At 41.9% G+C, this 18,119-nt stretch overlaps 1 protein-coding gene across 2 annotated transcripts in view; it reads left to right on the top strand.

Moving 5' to 3' along the window:
- The first annotated feature begins 292 nt into the window (after positions 1–292).
- The window catches only part of CFAP20 (cilia and flagella associated protein 20), a 539,103-nt gene continuing 521,276 nt past the window's right edge, over positions 293–18,119 (top strand). Inside the window, exon 1 of one of the 2 annotated variants that reach the window (XM_069645023.1) lies at positions 293–1,641. In XM_069645023.1, the coding sequence (XP_069501124.1) occupies positions 1,558–1,641 (84 nt within the window). In that variant the 5' untranslated portion in view covers positions 293–1,557. The remainder of the gene's footprint in view (positions 1,642–18,119) is intronic. The other variant, XM_069645111.1, reaches the window with a different exon arrangement.

The raw sequence follows: 18,119 nt of genomic DNA, 5'->3' as shown, positions 1-18,119 counted from the left end.
CTGATTATCCGTGCCATAGCTTTATGTCTCGCCGTGAACGTGTTGCACGCCACGCTCGACTCGCACCACTACTGCATTTTTCATGGCCCAAATGAGATCACTCAGCAAAAGAACGCATGTCCCAATCAATGTCCTGTTTGCCACTCAACCACGGATGTACATCAGTTCTGCGACACAAGGTCCGGTCTGTCGCCTTATTTATCATATATCGTATAATGTAAGTGATTAGGGATTGTAAGGAATATGTTGAATTGAACGTAACGTGTAACTCTCATCATTGCGACACGTTGCTAAGTCCCTTCCTCTAATTCGAACTAGCGGCTATGGTTTGTTGAACAGGATATTCCAAGAAGACAGTTGGGCCGAGTAGTGTGAATGGTAGTTGTAGGAAACTGTTGAAAAATTACGCCGTGTCCGAGCGATATTTCCATAAACATTTAAATTCCGGATTGCCGGATTTAATACGTTATTATTTAGAATTAGGAATGAGAAGGTGTTATTTATGCTAGGAATATAAAATCTCCAATCAAGAGTGTCCTGACATTTGTTTAGACATCAACCTCAAGGGGTTTCATGTAGAATATGCTCTAGCAAGGCCTACGTTATACGCACATGAAAGGCTATAGGGAAACAGCCGATCTCCCCTAAAAAACGCCCTCCCCCTTACAGTTCCTAATCCCAAAGCAGTATCTCGCCACAGCATTGAGACTAGAGAAAGACGAGTAACTGTTGTTTATCTTTGAAATAATATTAAAAGTCGTGTACCTGGAAACGGCAGACGACCGATTTCAAAGTAATTTGCAACTCTATAGTGCACAGTGCAGGGGCTGAGGGGCTGGACACAGCGTTTACAAGTGAAATAACTGTCAATCTGATAGACAGGTGCCAGCATTTGTGGACTTTACTGTTATAACGATAAAAATATTTTTCATGCTGTATCTGAAGAATCGTTAGAGAAAAAGCATATGGTAAACAGCAATAGCATATTTCATCTCCAGAGAATGCAAAACAAATAGCATTTGGTGGACATTAAAATAGGATTTCTTTTACATCATATTTTGTAATATAATCCAGCAGGAAAGAAGGCAGTAAGACACAAAACTCAAACCATATAACCGAAAATTGATGCATTAGGCAGAACCTTTGAATAATAAATTGTATATTAGAAGCCCATGTTCGCTTGGGCAGTAGGAAGTAGAGCTCCAACTACCAATATTAACATGAAACCAGTCATCTATCACCTTTAATACAGGAGGGGGAATATGTTTCCATTAAAATAATATTGTCATACCAGTTTAAGAACAGAGAACAGTGCTTAATATGCCTATGGAGCAACGAAGGAAGGATTGAAATAAGCATAAACTCCTAATAAAAAAAAAGTGCTCCTGTTTTGTTGGACTGCCTCCCTTGCATGCTGATTCGGCTCATCCTCTGTAGAGCACCAAGGACCATTTCTGCACTCCTCTCTCGCAAATATTTTTGGGAAGCTACCTGTTGCAGACCGAAAAACGTGGCTGAAGGGACAGTAAACGGCTGACCTGACGGAAAGGGATAGCCATGTTTAAGAACACTTTCCAGAGCGGCTTTCTTTCCATTCTGTATAGCATTGGGAGTAAGCCACTACAGATTTGGGACAAGAAGGTAGGTCTGTGGTGGGAAACAAGAAGTTATGGGTTTTAAGTTCATGGCCATATTCTTTTGGAGATGCACAATAATTTAATGATTGCTGTTAGAAGATGATAGAGCCTTTGATGATCTGATCGTCAGTAAGAGAGTTATCTGCTTCTACATTAATAATGTATTAAAGAATAATAGCTTCAATCTATCTAGATGTAACACCAAGCTTTTTGCTTTTCATGCGAGTTCACACCATCTGTTGATAATCTTAGCAAAACGTAAACCCGTTGTGTTGCAGCATGCATGTATTAAATAACAAAAAGTATTTTATTTATTATAGTGCGTTATTCTATGACTTGCATCCCTTTCGCACTGACATAATCAGAGAAAATACATAATATACATATTTAAAATACATTCATATTAATAAATACATGCAATTCATACAAGTGTCCTCCATGAGGGATAATCTTAAAATAACTTAAAAACTGTCCCCGTCGACCTTTGTTATCATTTTACTTGCCACCTCCCACATGTGCAATGCCGCTGTACTAAGAACTGATGACTTGGCTTCAAACATATTGCTCCAAAATGTGTCAGAGGTCGGTTTGCTGAATTTCGCATATGCCCGCTTATAAACTACTTCTAGTTCATCACACTGTGTTAGCAAATGTCTAGCAGACGCAATGGTTCTTCCACAGAGTTTGCAGAGCCTATGTGGTCGCGGGATACCATTCCATGCACCCGTATTTTCCAGCACCTTGATTGTTTGAAGCCTGACTGACAGGATAAACCTGGTCATTATTGGGTATTGCTTCCTTATCAGGTACAACCTGAGACTGTCTCTATCAAAGGATTGTCTGACATACTCATTAAATTTCTTTAGTGTACCAAGATGGGCTAGTGCCGAGTCTATGTCATCAGTCCTTGCTTTATCAGTGTATTTGGCCAGATATGTATTTAATCTTTTGGAGCAATGATCGGCAACAGGAGTTGACATCTTTTATCTTTTTTTTAGAAGTCAAGCAGCACTAATGTTGATGGTTTCGTTTTTCAAATAATGTCCTCTTACTTCAGTTTGGCATTAAGGTGTTTACCATTTTACTTTAAACCTGGAATGCGGTTGTGCCTGTTTTTTTTCTAGGCCTATGTCTGAGTCGGCTTTGGAGCAAATTCATTTAAGTTTTGACAGGTTTTAATGCAATCCCACCTGGGTTTTAAAGGGATTTCTTCAAAACTGCTGCTACTTCTAGGGAGGATAACCATGGGGCAACGCGCTCACCTGGGAAGCAAGATGACGCGGAGCAACATTGGTTCGATCCCCGGATCCGCGCTTAGAAACCTCTGGGTATTAAACCTGTTATAAATAACCAATTATACTTAATTCTGCTGCTAAAAGCCTCATGTATCCTGCTGCTGGCAAAGGACATTCGTCCGGGGCAAGTTTATTTGTGTTTTGACAGGCTTTAAAGCAATCTCGTTTCAAGGGCTTGTTTTACCAGTTCTCTGCTTCAACAGACAGTGAACTGGATTGGTCGTGCTGTACTTGTCAGGATTCTGGATGAACAAGGAACCAGGGTCACTTCTGCAAGCTCCAGCCAGAAGGACTGGGATTGGCAGAGGGAGACAGGAACCACAAGGTATCTTGAGAGAAGAGGAAAACTTTCAGGCAGATTAAAATACTTTGAGATGAAAAACCTCTGTAGAAAAGTAAAAGCAAACACATCAAACCACACTGAGTGTGCACTAGAAATGCAAATCCCCCATAATCTTCCCCCTTTGTATAGTACTTAGGGCAGGAAGAACCCTGTCACAGGAAGTTACTCTAAAGTGCTCACTCCACCCCTTCCATGGAAAATAACAAAAAGGTATAAGGTGGTGTCCATATTGAATGATGTACTTGCAGGAAGTACTTGCAGGAAGGACAATGCTTGTTTACCCACTGTAGCTCGAGTGGAATAAGAATGCAAAAGACCAGGTATATTTTCCAGTAAAGGTGAGTCTTGTACTTGACTGCTCCTCCTTCTGGACATTATCATAGGGAAAGGACCATGTTGTCTACTGATAGTGCAAGGAACCTTGTATTTCCTTGAGGACGCAGACCACCATGAGTGAGGCTGAGGATGATGGTGAAAACCGGACCGGAGCACTGTGGCAGGCACCAACAGCACACACAGTCCCTTGGGTTGGACCAAAACTCCGGCTCTGAATAAGAGCCGGCAAGTTCCAGATGAGAAGATACCACCCTTAATAGACCAACCCGTGCTTTTCCCGCTGAGTGGCTGCTCTCCTGCTTGTCAATGCTACAGACTACATGAGTCGAAATAGGGAAGCTCTGAGGTCAGCTGTCCCTTGAAATGCCGGTGGGCCTGTGTGCGGCGTACCGGAAAAGACTCTTCCCGAGTGTCAAGCAATTCGTCCCACTTGCACTGCTTACCTGATCCTTCACGGATGTCCACGATGACCTCTCTGCTGACTCCTTTCTGATACGCTTTGTGATGCAGGGAGTGACCCCTCAATGATTTGGGAGGACAACACCACGCTGCAGAGTGAGCAAACTCCCTGCACCACAGTATGCAGAACCCCGCTGTTTACATGGTGCAGGAACAGTGCAAGAACACTAGGGGTAAATCTACTTGAACCTTAAACAAGGTTAAATTTCAATTCTTACCGAGAATTACAAAATCATCGTCACACTCAATCACGGTCTATAGAGAAAGTAATTTTTCAACACACATTTTTAATATATATAAACATTTCATCAGGCCAATATAGCAGTAAAATTGTTGTTCAGTATGTCCATGATTCTTTCCAAAATCAAAGAGAATAATCACTTATTCACTCCCAACAATTAAAACACGATACAAAGTGTGTAAATGAAAGCTGAAAAAACACACATAAGGCATTTTACATTAAATAATGCCAGTGTACTTGGAGTTTTCTAGTGCTCTATCTGCAAACCAGTGTATGAATATTTAATGGCCACTAGGGTGCCAGCAACTAGAAGAATCCAAACACTTGTACCGATAACACACGATGCTTAGATTGCAAAGGCACCTTAATGGAAGTGTCCTTGTTAACATCTAAAAGCTTGTATAGACATAAGACACAGTATAGTATCAAAAAATGTAACACCGTCTATGTGAACAATTCTATACACTGATCTAAAAAAGCACATGAGACCAGCTCATGCTGTATCAAAGTCGACCGGTTTCATAACCACATCTTATTCGGGTCATCTTCATCAGGACTTTATTTAATGAGGTCTTGACTCCCTGTCTGGGATCGCTGTCTTGCACCCTTGCGTGTGTTTTTCTATTCCTAAGGGAAGCAGAAAGTGGAATAATCACATGGTGTTCCTTCCACACTACTACTGGTGTATACTACTAAACCTCTATTGCTTATCATAGGTGTAGCTAAAGATATCACTAGGCTTACTTACTAAAGTGAACAAATTAATGTGTCCAAAGTTGTGCCTAATATTACATAAAACAATGGGGAGACAGAGGTGAGTGGGGAGAGGGGGTAGGGGGGGGGCTTGTGAAAAATAGGGACGGGAATGGTGGTGTACATGCATGCACAGAAACACTCCAGGGACTAAACCACTGTGTTTGCTAGTTTAAAATAGGAGGAATAACCTTATAGCCCCCTAAAGACTGTGCGTGATATTACCGCACCGTACACGGAAACACTCCAGGGACTAAACCACCGTGCTTGCTGGTTTAAAAAAAGGGGGTGGGATAACCTTATAGCCCCTTACAAACTGTGCATGATCTTACCGCACTGTGCTGAAAAACGTAACTGCTCAGAAATATCTGAGAACAGAGCGCACCCGAGCGCTGTAGATACTAGATGTCACGCTATCAGTTTAAGCGTTGGCTGATATCAAATCTGAAAACAATGGACAAGCCAGCTGTTTAAAATAATGCGAGTGAGTCAAAGGGCGTTCATAGTTGCTACGAACGCAGCACTAAATTTTATAAGGCTGTATTTACAGCTAGAACACAGCTCTTACCTCGCTTGCTGTAATCGTACATTGGAGAGGGCGTCAATGCGTCTGCGCGGTGCCTGCAAGTCTGGAAAATGCATGCACACTAAGCGCCAGCCCGCTATGATGCCTCTATGTAGAAATTCATACACGATGCTCCGAAAACAAACTCTATGGTTTGTCGGCCATCTTAGCTATGGTGACGTATTTCAGCCATCTTGGATAAGGCTGCATATGTGTGTATTATATATTCAGTAAACACACAATGGGCAGTTCAGCATTAGAGAGAGAGGTGCATATTTTGTAAAACCCACATGAAAAACTGACGAAGTATTTATATATACTAATGTATACATGATTATCAAAATACCACTTCCACGAAGGCTATCTTTGCCATCCACTGCAACGTTGTGTTTGATAATGACACTACATATCATACAAAGTTATTCCACAGTAGCAGATGGCAAGGCTGTATTATATCAACGACATGAGGTAGCCCAGGCTGAATAAAAAACTTAGGCTAGATGGAACGTCATGATCCTAAACAAATACATACATGCGTTGTATTTCATCTATTAAGGTCATAACTAAGGTGCATCCCCTTCCCCTTATTGCTGTGTATAACCTCAATTCAGGAAAAAATTACAGGAAAAAATTACTGGAAAAAATTCCTAGAAAAAATTAATTACAGGAAGGGGTTGCTAGGGCTTATACACATGTACAAAAAGGTACATATATGGGTTAGTCCCCTAGTTCTATCACACTACAATGAGCATGTGCCCTATATGGTGTTGTTAGGTGGGCAGAACAGCTAACTCATTCCATTGAATAAGTTCATTAAGCCCTTTCTTGTGTGTATTGAGCCTAAATATCCAGTTTTGTTCTCTCCTAAAGAGCATATTCTGAAAATTGCCACCTCGTTTAGGAATGTTAATTTTTTCAATTATTGTCCATTTGAATGTTTCTGGACTATGTCCTTTCATAATGAAATGGTTTACCATGGGTGCTGTCAACTTTTTTGTCCTTAGACACGAACGATGTTCTATCATCCGTTTCTTGATGGGTCTCATGGTCATCCCTACATATTTGAGGTTGCAAGGGCATATTATGAGATAGATCACTCCTGCAGTGTTACAGTTGGTAAGCTGCCGTTGTATCCAAGGAGTACGAAGCCCCAAATCTATTTCTTTAGTGCGTTCAGTTTGTGAGCACATGGAGCAAGATCCACATGGTGAGTGTCCTGTTGGAGCAGTACTCTGCCAAATAGTAGCAGGGTTTTTGTCTCTTTTTTCTCTAAAAGTTTTGACTAGCTTGTCCCGGATATTACTCCTCCTTTTGATGGCAAATTTAGGCTCCTCCAGGTGGTGTTGACCAGTATTTAGAATCGGCCATAGACTTTTTATTTCCCTTTTCAACTTATTCAGCATGGGGGAGTAACTCATAACTGCTATTATATTGTCTTGAGCAGGTGGTTTCGGGTGTTGTTGCAGAGTAACACTTCTAGGAATATTTCGGGCTCTCCTGTATGTGGAATCGATGATCCTCTTCGGATACCCTCTATGAGCCAATTGTTTCTTGAGCGCTTTTCCTTGTTCTTCATAATCTGAAGTCTGGGTGCAAATTCTTCTGTATCGAAGGAATTGCCCGAATGGGAGATTGTCTTTCAATGCCTGTGGGTGATAACTCGAGTATGTCAGGAGAGAATTCCTGTCGGTGGCTTTCTTGTATACTCTTGAACAAAGTTTATCTTGTACCACCATGATGTTAAGATCCAGAAAGTGTATAGCTTTTTTATCGTGATCCAAGGTAAATTTCAGAAAAGGATTTAACGAATTCAGCCATGTGTGGAATGTATGTATTTCTGCTTCGGTGCCTCTGAAGATCATGAAAACATCATCTATGTACCTCTTCCAAAGTATTATTTGGTCCAGGAAGGGATTCGAGGAAGGGTAGATAGCATCACATTCAAAAGCATTGACAAAAAGATTGGCCAAGCTCGGAGCAAAAGTCGCCCCCATAGCAGTCCCAGATATCTGCTGGTAGAAGGTATCGTTACAGATGAAATAGTTTCTTGTAAGAGCTATTTCAGCGAGTTGTATGATCAAACCAGATGGGGTATTGTGAAGATCAATGCCTGATTCCAAGAGATGTTGCACCATGGAGAGTGTGGCTTGTTGTGGGATTTTCGTGTACAATGACTCTATGTCCATGGTAACTAGCCATTCTGTCTCTTGATTGAAGGTAATGGAATCCAAAAGATTGAGCATTGCTGTAGAGTCTTTTATATATGCGCGCATCTTCTGAACTTCATCTTTAATGAAAAAATCAACAAATTGTGAGAGAGGTTCTAGAACTGACTGAATGCCCGATACTATGGGTCTGCCAGGAGGTGGAATTATGCCTTTATGGATTTTCGGAGTGGCATAGAAGGCTGGTATTCGGGGGTGCGATGGTGTTAGGAAGGCTGCTTCTTTAGCGCTTATATATCCCTCTGCCTCTGCTTCTTCAATTATAGTGTTGATTTGATTCTGCAGTTGGTTGGTAGGATTGCCCGGAAGAATGCGATAGCTGGAACGGTCTTGTAAAAGCTCCTGAACCATATTATCATAATCTACCTTGTCCATCACGACAGTTGCTCCTCCCTTATCCGCCGGCTTAATGACAATGGATTCATTATCTGCCAGAGTTTTTAATGCTGCTGTTTGTTCTTTCGTACAATTAGAGTGTGTGAAGGGAATATTTTCTTCTAATTTACTGATTCTCTTGAGCAAGGCTTGTTCGAAAGTCATGGACTCAACTGTGTTGGAGGCATAAGGAGGATAGAATTGAGATGGTGGCTTCAAGCCTGTAGCATCTGGTATGCCTGATGTATTTTCATCAAAAAATTGTTTCAATCTGATCTTTCTCATCAGTTGATTGACCTCTATTCTTGTTTGGAATGGGTTTACCACTAACGAGACATGGTGGCAAGGACAACCTACGGTAGTCACCCGCAGCAGAGGAAGAGGCCTTCCACAGCCAATGTCTCGTTAGTGGTAAACTTATCTCAATACACACTTACGAAACCAGAAGAAGAGGTCTTGCAAAAAGGCCTGTCCTTCGTACCAACAGCATATTATGACCCATTCCAAACAAGAATAGAGGTCAATCAACTGATGAGAAAGATCAGATTGAAACAATTTTTTGATGAAAATACATCAGGCATACCAGATGCTACAGGCTTGAAGCCACCATCTCAATTCTATCCTCCTTATGCCTCCAACACAGTTGAGTCCATGACTTTCGAACAAGCCTTGCTCAAGAGAATCAGTAAATTAGAAGAAAATATTCCCTTCACACACTCTAATTGTACGAAAGAACAAACAGCAGCATTAAAAACTCTGGCAGATAATGAATCCATTGTCATTAAGCCGGCGGATAAGGGAGGAGCAACTGTCGTGATGGACAAGGTAGATTATGATAATATGGTTCAGGAGCTTTTACAAGACCGTTCCAGCTATCGCATTCTTCCGGGCAATCCTACCAACCAACTGCAGAATCAAATCAACACTATAATTGAAGAAGCAGAGGCAGAGGGATATATAAGCGCTAAAGAAGCAGCCTTCCTAACACCATCGCACCCCCGAATACCAGCCTTCTATGCCACTCCGAAAATCCATAAAGGCATAATTCCACCTCCTGGCAGACCCATAGTATCGGGCATTCAGTCAGTTCTAGAACCTCTCTCACAATTTGTTGATTTTTTCATTAAAGATGAAGTTCAGAAGATGCGCGCATATATAAAAGACTCTACAGCAATGCTCAATCTTTTGGATTCCATTACCTTCAATCAAGAGACAGAATGGCTAGTTACCATGGACATAGAGTCATTGTACACGAAAATCCCACAACAAGCCACACTCTCCATGGTGCAACATCTCTTGGAATCAGGCATTGATCTTCACAATACCCCATCTGGTTTGATCATACAACTCGCTGAAATAGCTCTTACAAGAAACTATTTCATCTGTAACGATACCTTCTACCAGCAGATATCTGGGACTGCTATGGGGGCGACTTTTGCTCCGAGCTTGGCCAATCTTTTTGTCAATGCTTTTGAATGTGATGCTATCTACCCTTCCTCGAATCCCTTCCTGGACCAAATAATACTTTGGAAGAGGTACATAGATGATGTTTTCATGATCTTCAGAGGCACCGAAGCAGAAATACATACATTCCACACATGGCTGAATTCGTTAAATCCTTTTCTGAAATTTACCTTGGATCACGATAAAAAAGCTATACACTTTCTGGATCTTAACATCATGGTGGTACAAGATAAACTTTGTTCAAGAGTATACAAGAAAGCCACCGACAGGAATTCTCTCCTGACATACTCGAGTTATCACCCACAGGCATTGAAAGACAATCTCCCATTCGGGCAATTCCTTCGATACAGAAGAATTTGCACCCAGACTTCAGATTATGAAGAACAAGGAAAAGCGCTCAAGAAACAATTGGCTCAGTGAGGGTATCCGAAGAGGATCATCGATTCCACATACAGGAGAGCCCGAAATATTCCTAGAAGTGTTACTCTGCAACAACACCCGAAACCACCTGCTCAAGACAATATAATAGCAGTTATGAGTTACTCCCCCATGCTGAATAAGTTGAAAAGGGAAATAAAAAGTCTATGGCCGATTCTAAATACTGGTCAACACCACCTGGAGGAGCCTAAATTTGCCATCAAAAGGAGGAGTAATATCCGGGACAAGCTAGTCAAAACTTTTAGAGAAAAAAGAGACAAAAACCCTGCTACTATTTGGCAGAGTACTGCTCCAACAGGACACTCACCATGTGGATCTTGCTCCATGTGCTCACAAACTGAACGCACTAAAGAAATAGATTTGGGGCTTCGTACTCCTTGGATACAACGGCAGCTTACCAACTGTAACACTGCAGGAGTGATCTATCTCATAATATGCCCTTGCAACCTCAAATATGTAGGGATGACCATGAGACCCATCAAGAAACGGATGATAGAACATCGTTCGTGTCTAAGGACAAAAAAGTTGACAGCACCCATGGTAAACCATTTCATTATGAAAGGACATAGTCCAGAAACATTCAAATGGACAATAATTGAAAAAATTAACATTCCTAAACGAGGTGGCAATTTTCAGAATATGCTCTTTAGGAGAGAACAAAACTGGATATTTAGGCTCAATACACACAAGAAAGGGCTTAATGAACTTATTCAATGGAATGAGTTAGCTGTTCTGCCCACCTAACAACACCATATAGGGCACATGCTCATTGTAGTGTGATAGAACTAGGGGACTAACCCATATATGTACCTTTTTGTACATGTGTATAAGCCCTAGCAACCCCTTCCTGTAATTAATTTTTTCTAGGAATTTTTTCCAGTAATTTTTTCCTGTAATTTGTTCCTGAATTGAGGTTATACACAGCAATAAGGGGAAGGGGATGCACCTTAGTTATGACCTTAATAGATGAAATACAACGCATGTATGTATTTGTTTAGGATCATGACGTTCCATCTAGCCTAAGTTTTTTATTCAGCCTGGGCTACCTCATGTCGTTGATATAATACAGCCTTGCCATCTGCTACTGTGGAATAACTTTGTATGATATGTAGTGTCATTATCAAACACAACGTTGCAGTGGATGGCAAAGATAGCCTTCGTGGAAGTGGTATTTTGATAATCATGTATACATTAGTATATATAAATACTTCGTCAGTTTTTCATGTGGGTTTTACAAAATATGCACCTCTCTCTCTAATGCTGAACTGCCCATTGTGTGTTTACTGAATATATAATACACACATATGCAGCCTTATCCAAGATGGCTGAAATACGTCACCATAGCTAAGATGGCCGACAAACCATAGAGTTTGTTTTCGGAGCATCGTGTATGAATTTCTACATAGAGGCATCATAGCGGGCTGGCGCTTAGTGTGCATGCATTTTCCAGACTTGCAGGCACCGCGCAGACGCATTGACGCCCTCTCCAATGTACGATTACAGCAAGCGAGGTAAGAGCTGTGTTCTAGCTGTAAATACAGCCTTATAAAATTTAGTGCTGCGTTCGTAGCAACTATGAACGCCCTTTGACTCACTCGCATTATTTTAAACAGCTGGCTTCTCCATTGTTTTCAGATTTGATATCAGCCAACGCTTAAACTGATAGCGTGACATCTAGTATCTACAGCGCTCGGGTGCGCTCTGTTCTCAGATATTTCTGAGCAGTTACGTTTTTCAGCACAGTGCGGTAAGATCACGCACAGTTTGTAAGGGGCTATAAGGTTATCCCACCCCCTTTTTTTAAACCAGCAAGCAAGGTGGTTTAGTCCCTGGAGTGTTTCCGTGTACGGTGCGGTAATATCACGCACAGTCTTTAGGGGGCTATAAGGTTATTCCTCCTATTTTAAACTAGCAAACACAGTGGTTTAGTCCCTGGAGTGTTTCTGTGCATGCATGTACACCACCATTCCCGTCCCTATTTTTCACAAGCCCCCCCCCCCACCCCCTCTCCCCACTCACCTCTGTCTCCCCATTGTTTTATGTAATATTAGGCACAACTTTGGACACATTAATTTGTTCACTTTAGTAAGTAAGCCTAGTGATATCTTTAGATACACCTATGATAAGCAATATAGGCTTAGTAGTATACACCAGTAGTAGTGTGGAAGGAACACCATGTGATTATTCCACTTTCTGCTTCCCTTAGGAATAGAAAAACACACGCAAGGGTGCAAGACAGCGATCCCAGACAGGGAGTCAAGACCTCATTAAATAAAGTCCTGATGAAGATGACCCGAATAAGATGTGGTTATGAAACCGGTCGACTTTGATACAGCATGAGCTGGTCTCATGTGCTTTTTTAGATCAGTGTATAGAATTGTTCACATAGACGGTGTTACATTTTTTGATACTATACTGTGTCTTATGTCTATACAAGCTTTTAGATGTTAACAAGGACACTTCCATTAAGGTGCCTTTGCAATCTAAGCATCGTGTGTTATCGGTACAAGTGTTTGGATTCTTCTAGTTGCTGGCACCCTAGTGGCCATTAAATATTCATACACTGGTTTGCAGATAGAGCACTAGAAAACTCCAAGTACACTGGCATTATTTAATGTAAAATGCCTTATGTGTGTTTTTTCAGCTTTCATTTACACACTTTGTATCGTGTTTTAATTGTTGGGAGTGAATAAGTGATTATTCTCTTTGATTTTGGAAAGAATCATGGACATACTGAACAACAATTTTACTGCTATATTGGCCTGATGAAATGTTTATATATATTAAAAATGTGTGTTGAAAAATTACTTTCTCTATAGACCGTGATTGAGTGTGACGCAGGAACAGTGCAGACACTGAAGAGGGGCACTGGATATCACTCCCAATGATGGTTTTGCAGATCAGGAATTGAGGGCAAGAGGAGACACCCAGAGAGGAATACAGGGTGTCAGGCAATGGAAGAGACAAGGGTCCAGGGAGAGGAGGTACCCAAGAAGCAAAGAGACCGGGAGCTGAGAGCAGGTAACAGAAGATCAGGATGGGCAGAGGTAGGAGTAAGAGCCAGCAGAAGGAACAAGGAAACAGGGTCAAAAGGTAGCAAGAAGCAAGGCAAAAACAAGGAGGAAACAGACCGATGGCAACGAAGCAAGCTGCCTAACCACGAGTGTTGAGACGCTCTGATTGAATGATGTGAACCGCTTTTATAGCGAAATGCCACAGGCAAAGGGGTAAGGGCTGCCGGCTTCTGCCGTCACCATTGCCATGGGGACGCTCAGAGTGCTCCTACCTCCCGGCAATGCTGGTGGCATGCATCCTTTGTTGTGGTTGGCGAGCTGGGCGGCCACCCATCCATGTGGCCCGGTGTGGTGGAGAGAAAGCCCTTCCAGTTCACAAAGAAGTATAGAACACCACTCTTATACCGAGCATCACAGTTCTTCTGTACCTTGTATTTGGGCTGACCATCCACAAACATGGGACCAGGGGCTCTGAGCCTTCTCCCGCGTGTATCCGAGATGATGGGTTTCGACAGGGAGACGTGGAACACAGGATGCATTTTTCAGGTAGGAGGCAATTGCAACCGGAAGGCCACACATGACATCCTCTGCAGGATACGAAAAGGACCCTTGTAATTTGGTAGGCAAGTTCCATATATGCAGATTATGAGTGGACAGCCAAAGCTACATTAAATACTGGTTCTAGGCGACGTCTTTTATCCGCTTGTCTCCTTTGTCTTTCCTGGCTATCATATAAGAGCCCAAGTGATGGACATCCTGTATATGTTATCTGCATCAGAGGTGTTACTGGCAGTGGGGGTTCCTTCAGGGAACATCTTCGGGTGGAACCCATAGCTACAGAAAATGGACTTTATCCCAAAGATGTGCAGAGAAAATTGTTGAAGGCTACTTCGGCCAGAATGAGATTGTCGGCTAAGTTGGTTTGCAGAGCATTGGAGTAATATTGCAGGTATTGTTCCGGGGTTTGATTGGTACACTCGGTCTGGCCATTGGTTTGTGATAGCCAGAACTGCGAGCCCTATGACTACATAGATGTGAACAAAGCTGCATCCAGAAGTGCAATACAAACTGTGTCCCGCTGTCTGATATTATCTTCTCCGATAGACCGTGGAATTGTATTCATGCTGAAAAAACATAGCCGTCATCTGAGTAGCAGTAGGTAGCTTAGGGTCAAGAATGAAGTGAGCAATCGCCAATGACTTGAAGATCTGCAGGTCTTGATGGTCTCTTTAGGCTTGTGCGCAGACTTGGCAAGAAGCGACATAGCCATGTTTTTGGGCAGGTACCCCCGGCCTCTAAAACTGCCATTACAGTTCAGAAGTGGCTGCTATGGGACCAGCTATGAGATAATCATGGAAGGTACGCATCAGCTGGTCCTGTATGGCTGTCAGAGTGATGTATACAGAGTCTTGCTGGTACAACAAGCTGTCTCTCTCTATGATAGTGTCTTGAGGAGGAAGGGAATCATAGGCTCGGTCCGCGCTGGTCTCCGCTTCAAACAAGAATAGAGGTCAATCAACTGATGAGAAAGATCAGATTGAAACAATTTTTTGATGAAAATACATCAGGCATACCAGATGCTACAGGCTTGAAGCCACCATCTCAATTCTATCCTCCTTATGCCTCCAACACAGTTGAGTCCATGACTTTCGAACAAGCCTTGCTCAAGAGAATCAGTAAATTAGAAGAAAATATTCCCTTCACACACTCTAATTGTACGAAAGAACAAACAGCAGCATTAAAAACTCTGGCAGATAATGAATCCATTGTCATTAAGCCGGCGGATAAGGGAGGAGCAACTGTCGTGATGGACAAGGTAGATTATGATAATATGGTTCAGGAGCTTTTACAAGACCGTTCCAGCTATCGCATTCTTCCGGGCAATCCTACCAACCAACTGCAGAATCAAATCAACACTATAATTGAAGAAGCAGAGGCAGAGGGATATATAAGCGCTAAAGAAGCAGCCTTCCTAACACCATCGCACCCCCGAATACCAGCCTTCTATGCCACTCCGAAAATCCATAAAGGCATAATTCCACCTCCTGGCAGACCCATAGTATCGGGCATTCAGTCAGTTCTAGAACCTCTCTCACAATTTGTTGATTTTTTCATTAAAGATGAAGTTCAGAAGATGCGCGCATATATAAAAGACTCTACAGCAATGCTCAATCTTTTGGATTCCATTACCTTCAATCAAGAGACAGAATGGCTAGTTACCATGGACATAGAGTCATTGTACACGAAAATCCCACAACAAGCCACACTCTCCATGGTGCAACATCTCTTGGAATCAGGCATTGATCTTCACAATACCCCATCTGGTTTGATCATACAACTCGCTGAAATAGCTCTTACAAGAAACTATTTCATCTGTAACGATACCTTCTACCAGCAGATATCTGGGACTGCTATGGGGGCGACTTTTGCTCCGAGCTTGGCCAATCTTTTTGTCAATGCTTTTGAATGTGATGCTATCTACCCTTCCTCGAATCCCTTCCTGGACCAAATAATACTTTGGAAGAGGTACATAGATGATGTTTTCATGATCTTCAGAGGCACCGAAGCAGAAATACATACATTCCACACATGGCTGAATTCGTTAAATCCTTTTCTGAAATTTACCTTGGATCACGATAAAAAAGCTATACACTTTCTGGATCTTAACATCATGGTGGTACAAGATAAACTTTGTTCAAGAGTATACAAGAAAGCCACCGACAGGAATTCTCTCCTGACATACTCGAGTTATCACCCACAGGCATTGAAAGACAATCTCCCATTCGGGCAATTCCTTCGATACAGAAGAATTTGCACCCAGACTTCAGATTATGAAGAACAAGGAAAAGCGCTCAAGAAACAATTGGCTCATAGAGGGTATCCGAAGAGGATCATCGATTCCACATACAGGAGAGCCCGAAATATTCCTAGAAGTGTTACTCTGCAACAACACCCGAAACCACCTGCTCAAGACAATATAATAGCAGTTATGAGTTACTCCCCCATGCTGAATAAGTTGAAAAGGGAAATAAAAAGTCTATGGCCGATTCTAAATACTGGTCAACACCACCTGGAGGAGCCTAAATTTGCCATCAAAAGGAGGAGTAATATCCGGGACAAGCTAGTCAAAACTTTTAGAGAAAAAAGAGACAAAAACCCTGCTACTATTTGGCAGAGTACTGCTCCAACAGGACACTCACCATGTGGATCTTGCTCCATGTGCTCACAAACTGAACGCACTAAAGAAATAGATTTGGGGCTTCGTACTCCTTGGATACAACGGCAGTTTACCAACTGTAACACTGCAGGAGTGATCTATCTCATAATATGCCCTTGCAACCTCAAATATGTAGGGATGACCATGAGACCCATCAAGAAACGGATGATAGAACATCGTTCGTGTCTAAGGACAAAAAAGTTGACAGCACCCATGGTAAACCATTTCATTATGAAAGGACATAGTCCAGAAACATTCAAATGGACAATAATTGAAAAAATTAACATTCCTAAACGAGGTGGCAATTTTCAGAATATGCTCTTTAGGAGAGAACAAAACTGGATATTTAGGCTCAATACACACAAGAAAGGGCTTAATGAACTTATTCAATGGAATGAGTTAGCTGTTCTGCCCACCTAACAACACCATATAGGGCACATGCTCATTGTAGTGTGATAGAACTAGGGGACTAACCCATATATGTACCTTTTTGTACATGTGTATAAGCCCTAGCAACCCCTTCCTGTAATTAATTTTTTCTAGGAATTTTTTCCAGTAATTTTTTCCTGTAATTTGTTCCTGAATTGAGGTTATACACAGCAATAAGGGGAAGGGGATGCACCTTAGTTATGACCTTAATAGATGAAATACAACGCATGTATGTATTTGTTTAGGATCATGACGTTCCATCTAGCCTAAGTTTTTTATTCAGCCTGGGCTACCTCATGTCGTTGATATAATACAGCCTTGCCATCTGTTACTGTGGAATAACTTTGTATGATATGTAGTGTCATTATCAAACACAACGTTGCAGTGGATGGCAAAGATAGCCTTCGTGGAAGTGGTATTTTGATAATCATGTATACATTAGTATATATAAATACTTCGTCAGTTTTTCATGTGGGTTTTACAAAATATGCACCTCTCTCTCTAATGCTGAACTGCCCATTGTGTGTTTACTGAATATATAATACACACATATGCAGCCTTATCCAAGATGGCTGAAATACGTCACCATAGCTAAGATGGCCGACAAACCATAGAGTTTGTTTTCGGAGCATTGTGTATGAATTTCTACATAGAGGCATCATAGCGGGCTGGCGCTTAGTGTGCATGCATTTTCCAGACTTGCAGGCACCGCGCAGACGCATTGACGCCCTCTACAATGTACGATTACAGCAAGCGAGGTAAGAGCTGTGTTCTAGCTGTAAATACAGCCTTATAAAATTTAGTGCTGCGTTCGTAGCAACTATGAACGCCCTTTGACTCACTCGCATTATTTTAAACAGCTGGCTTCTCCATTGTTTTCAGATTTGATATCAGCCAACGCTTAAACTGATAGCGTGACATCTAGTATCTACAGCGCTCGGGTGCGCTCTGTTCTCAGATATTTCTGAGCAGTTACGTTTTTCAGCACAGTGCGGTAAGATCACGCACAGTTTGTAAGGGGCTATAAGGTTATCCCACCCCCTTTTTTTTAAACCAGCAAGCACGGTGGTTTAGTCCCTGGAGTGTTTCCGTGTACGGTGCGGTAATATCACGCACAGTCTTTAGGGGGCTATAAGGTTATTCCTCCTATTTTAAACTAGCAAACACAGTGGTTTAGTCCCTGGAGTGTTTCTGTGCATGCATGTACACCACCATTCCCGTCCCTATTTTTCACAAGCCCCCCCCTACCCCCTCTCCCCACTCACCTCTGTCTCCCCATTGTTTTATGTAATATTAGGCACAACTTTGGACACATTAATTTGTTCACT

The sequence above is a fragment of the Ambystoma mexicanum genome, chromosome 1p, assembly GCF_040938575.1.
Source record: "Ambystoma mexicanum isolate Mex_15411 chromosome 1p, UKY_AmexF1_1, whole genome shotgun sequence".
In the NCBI taxonomy this organism is placed as follows: Eukaryota; Metazoa; Chordata; class Amphibia; order Caudata; family Ambystomatidae; genus Ambystoma; species Ambystoma mexicanum.
This window is presented reverse-complemented; position numbering and strand designations above follow the sequence as displayed.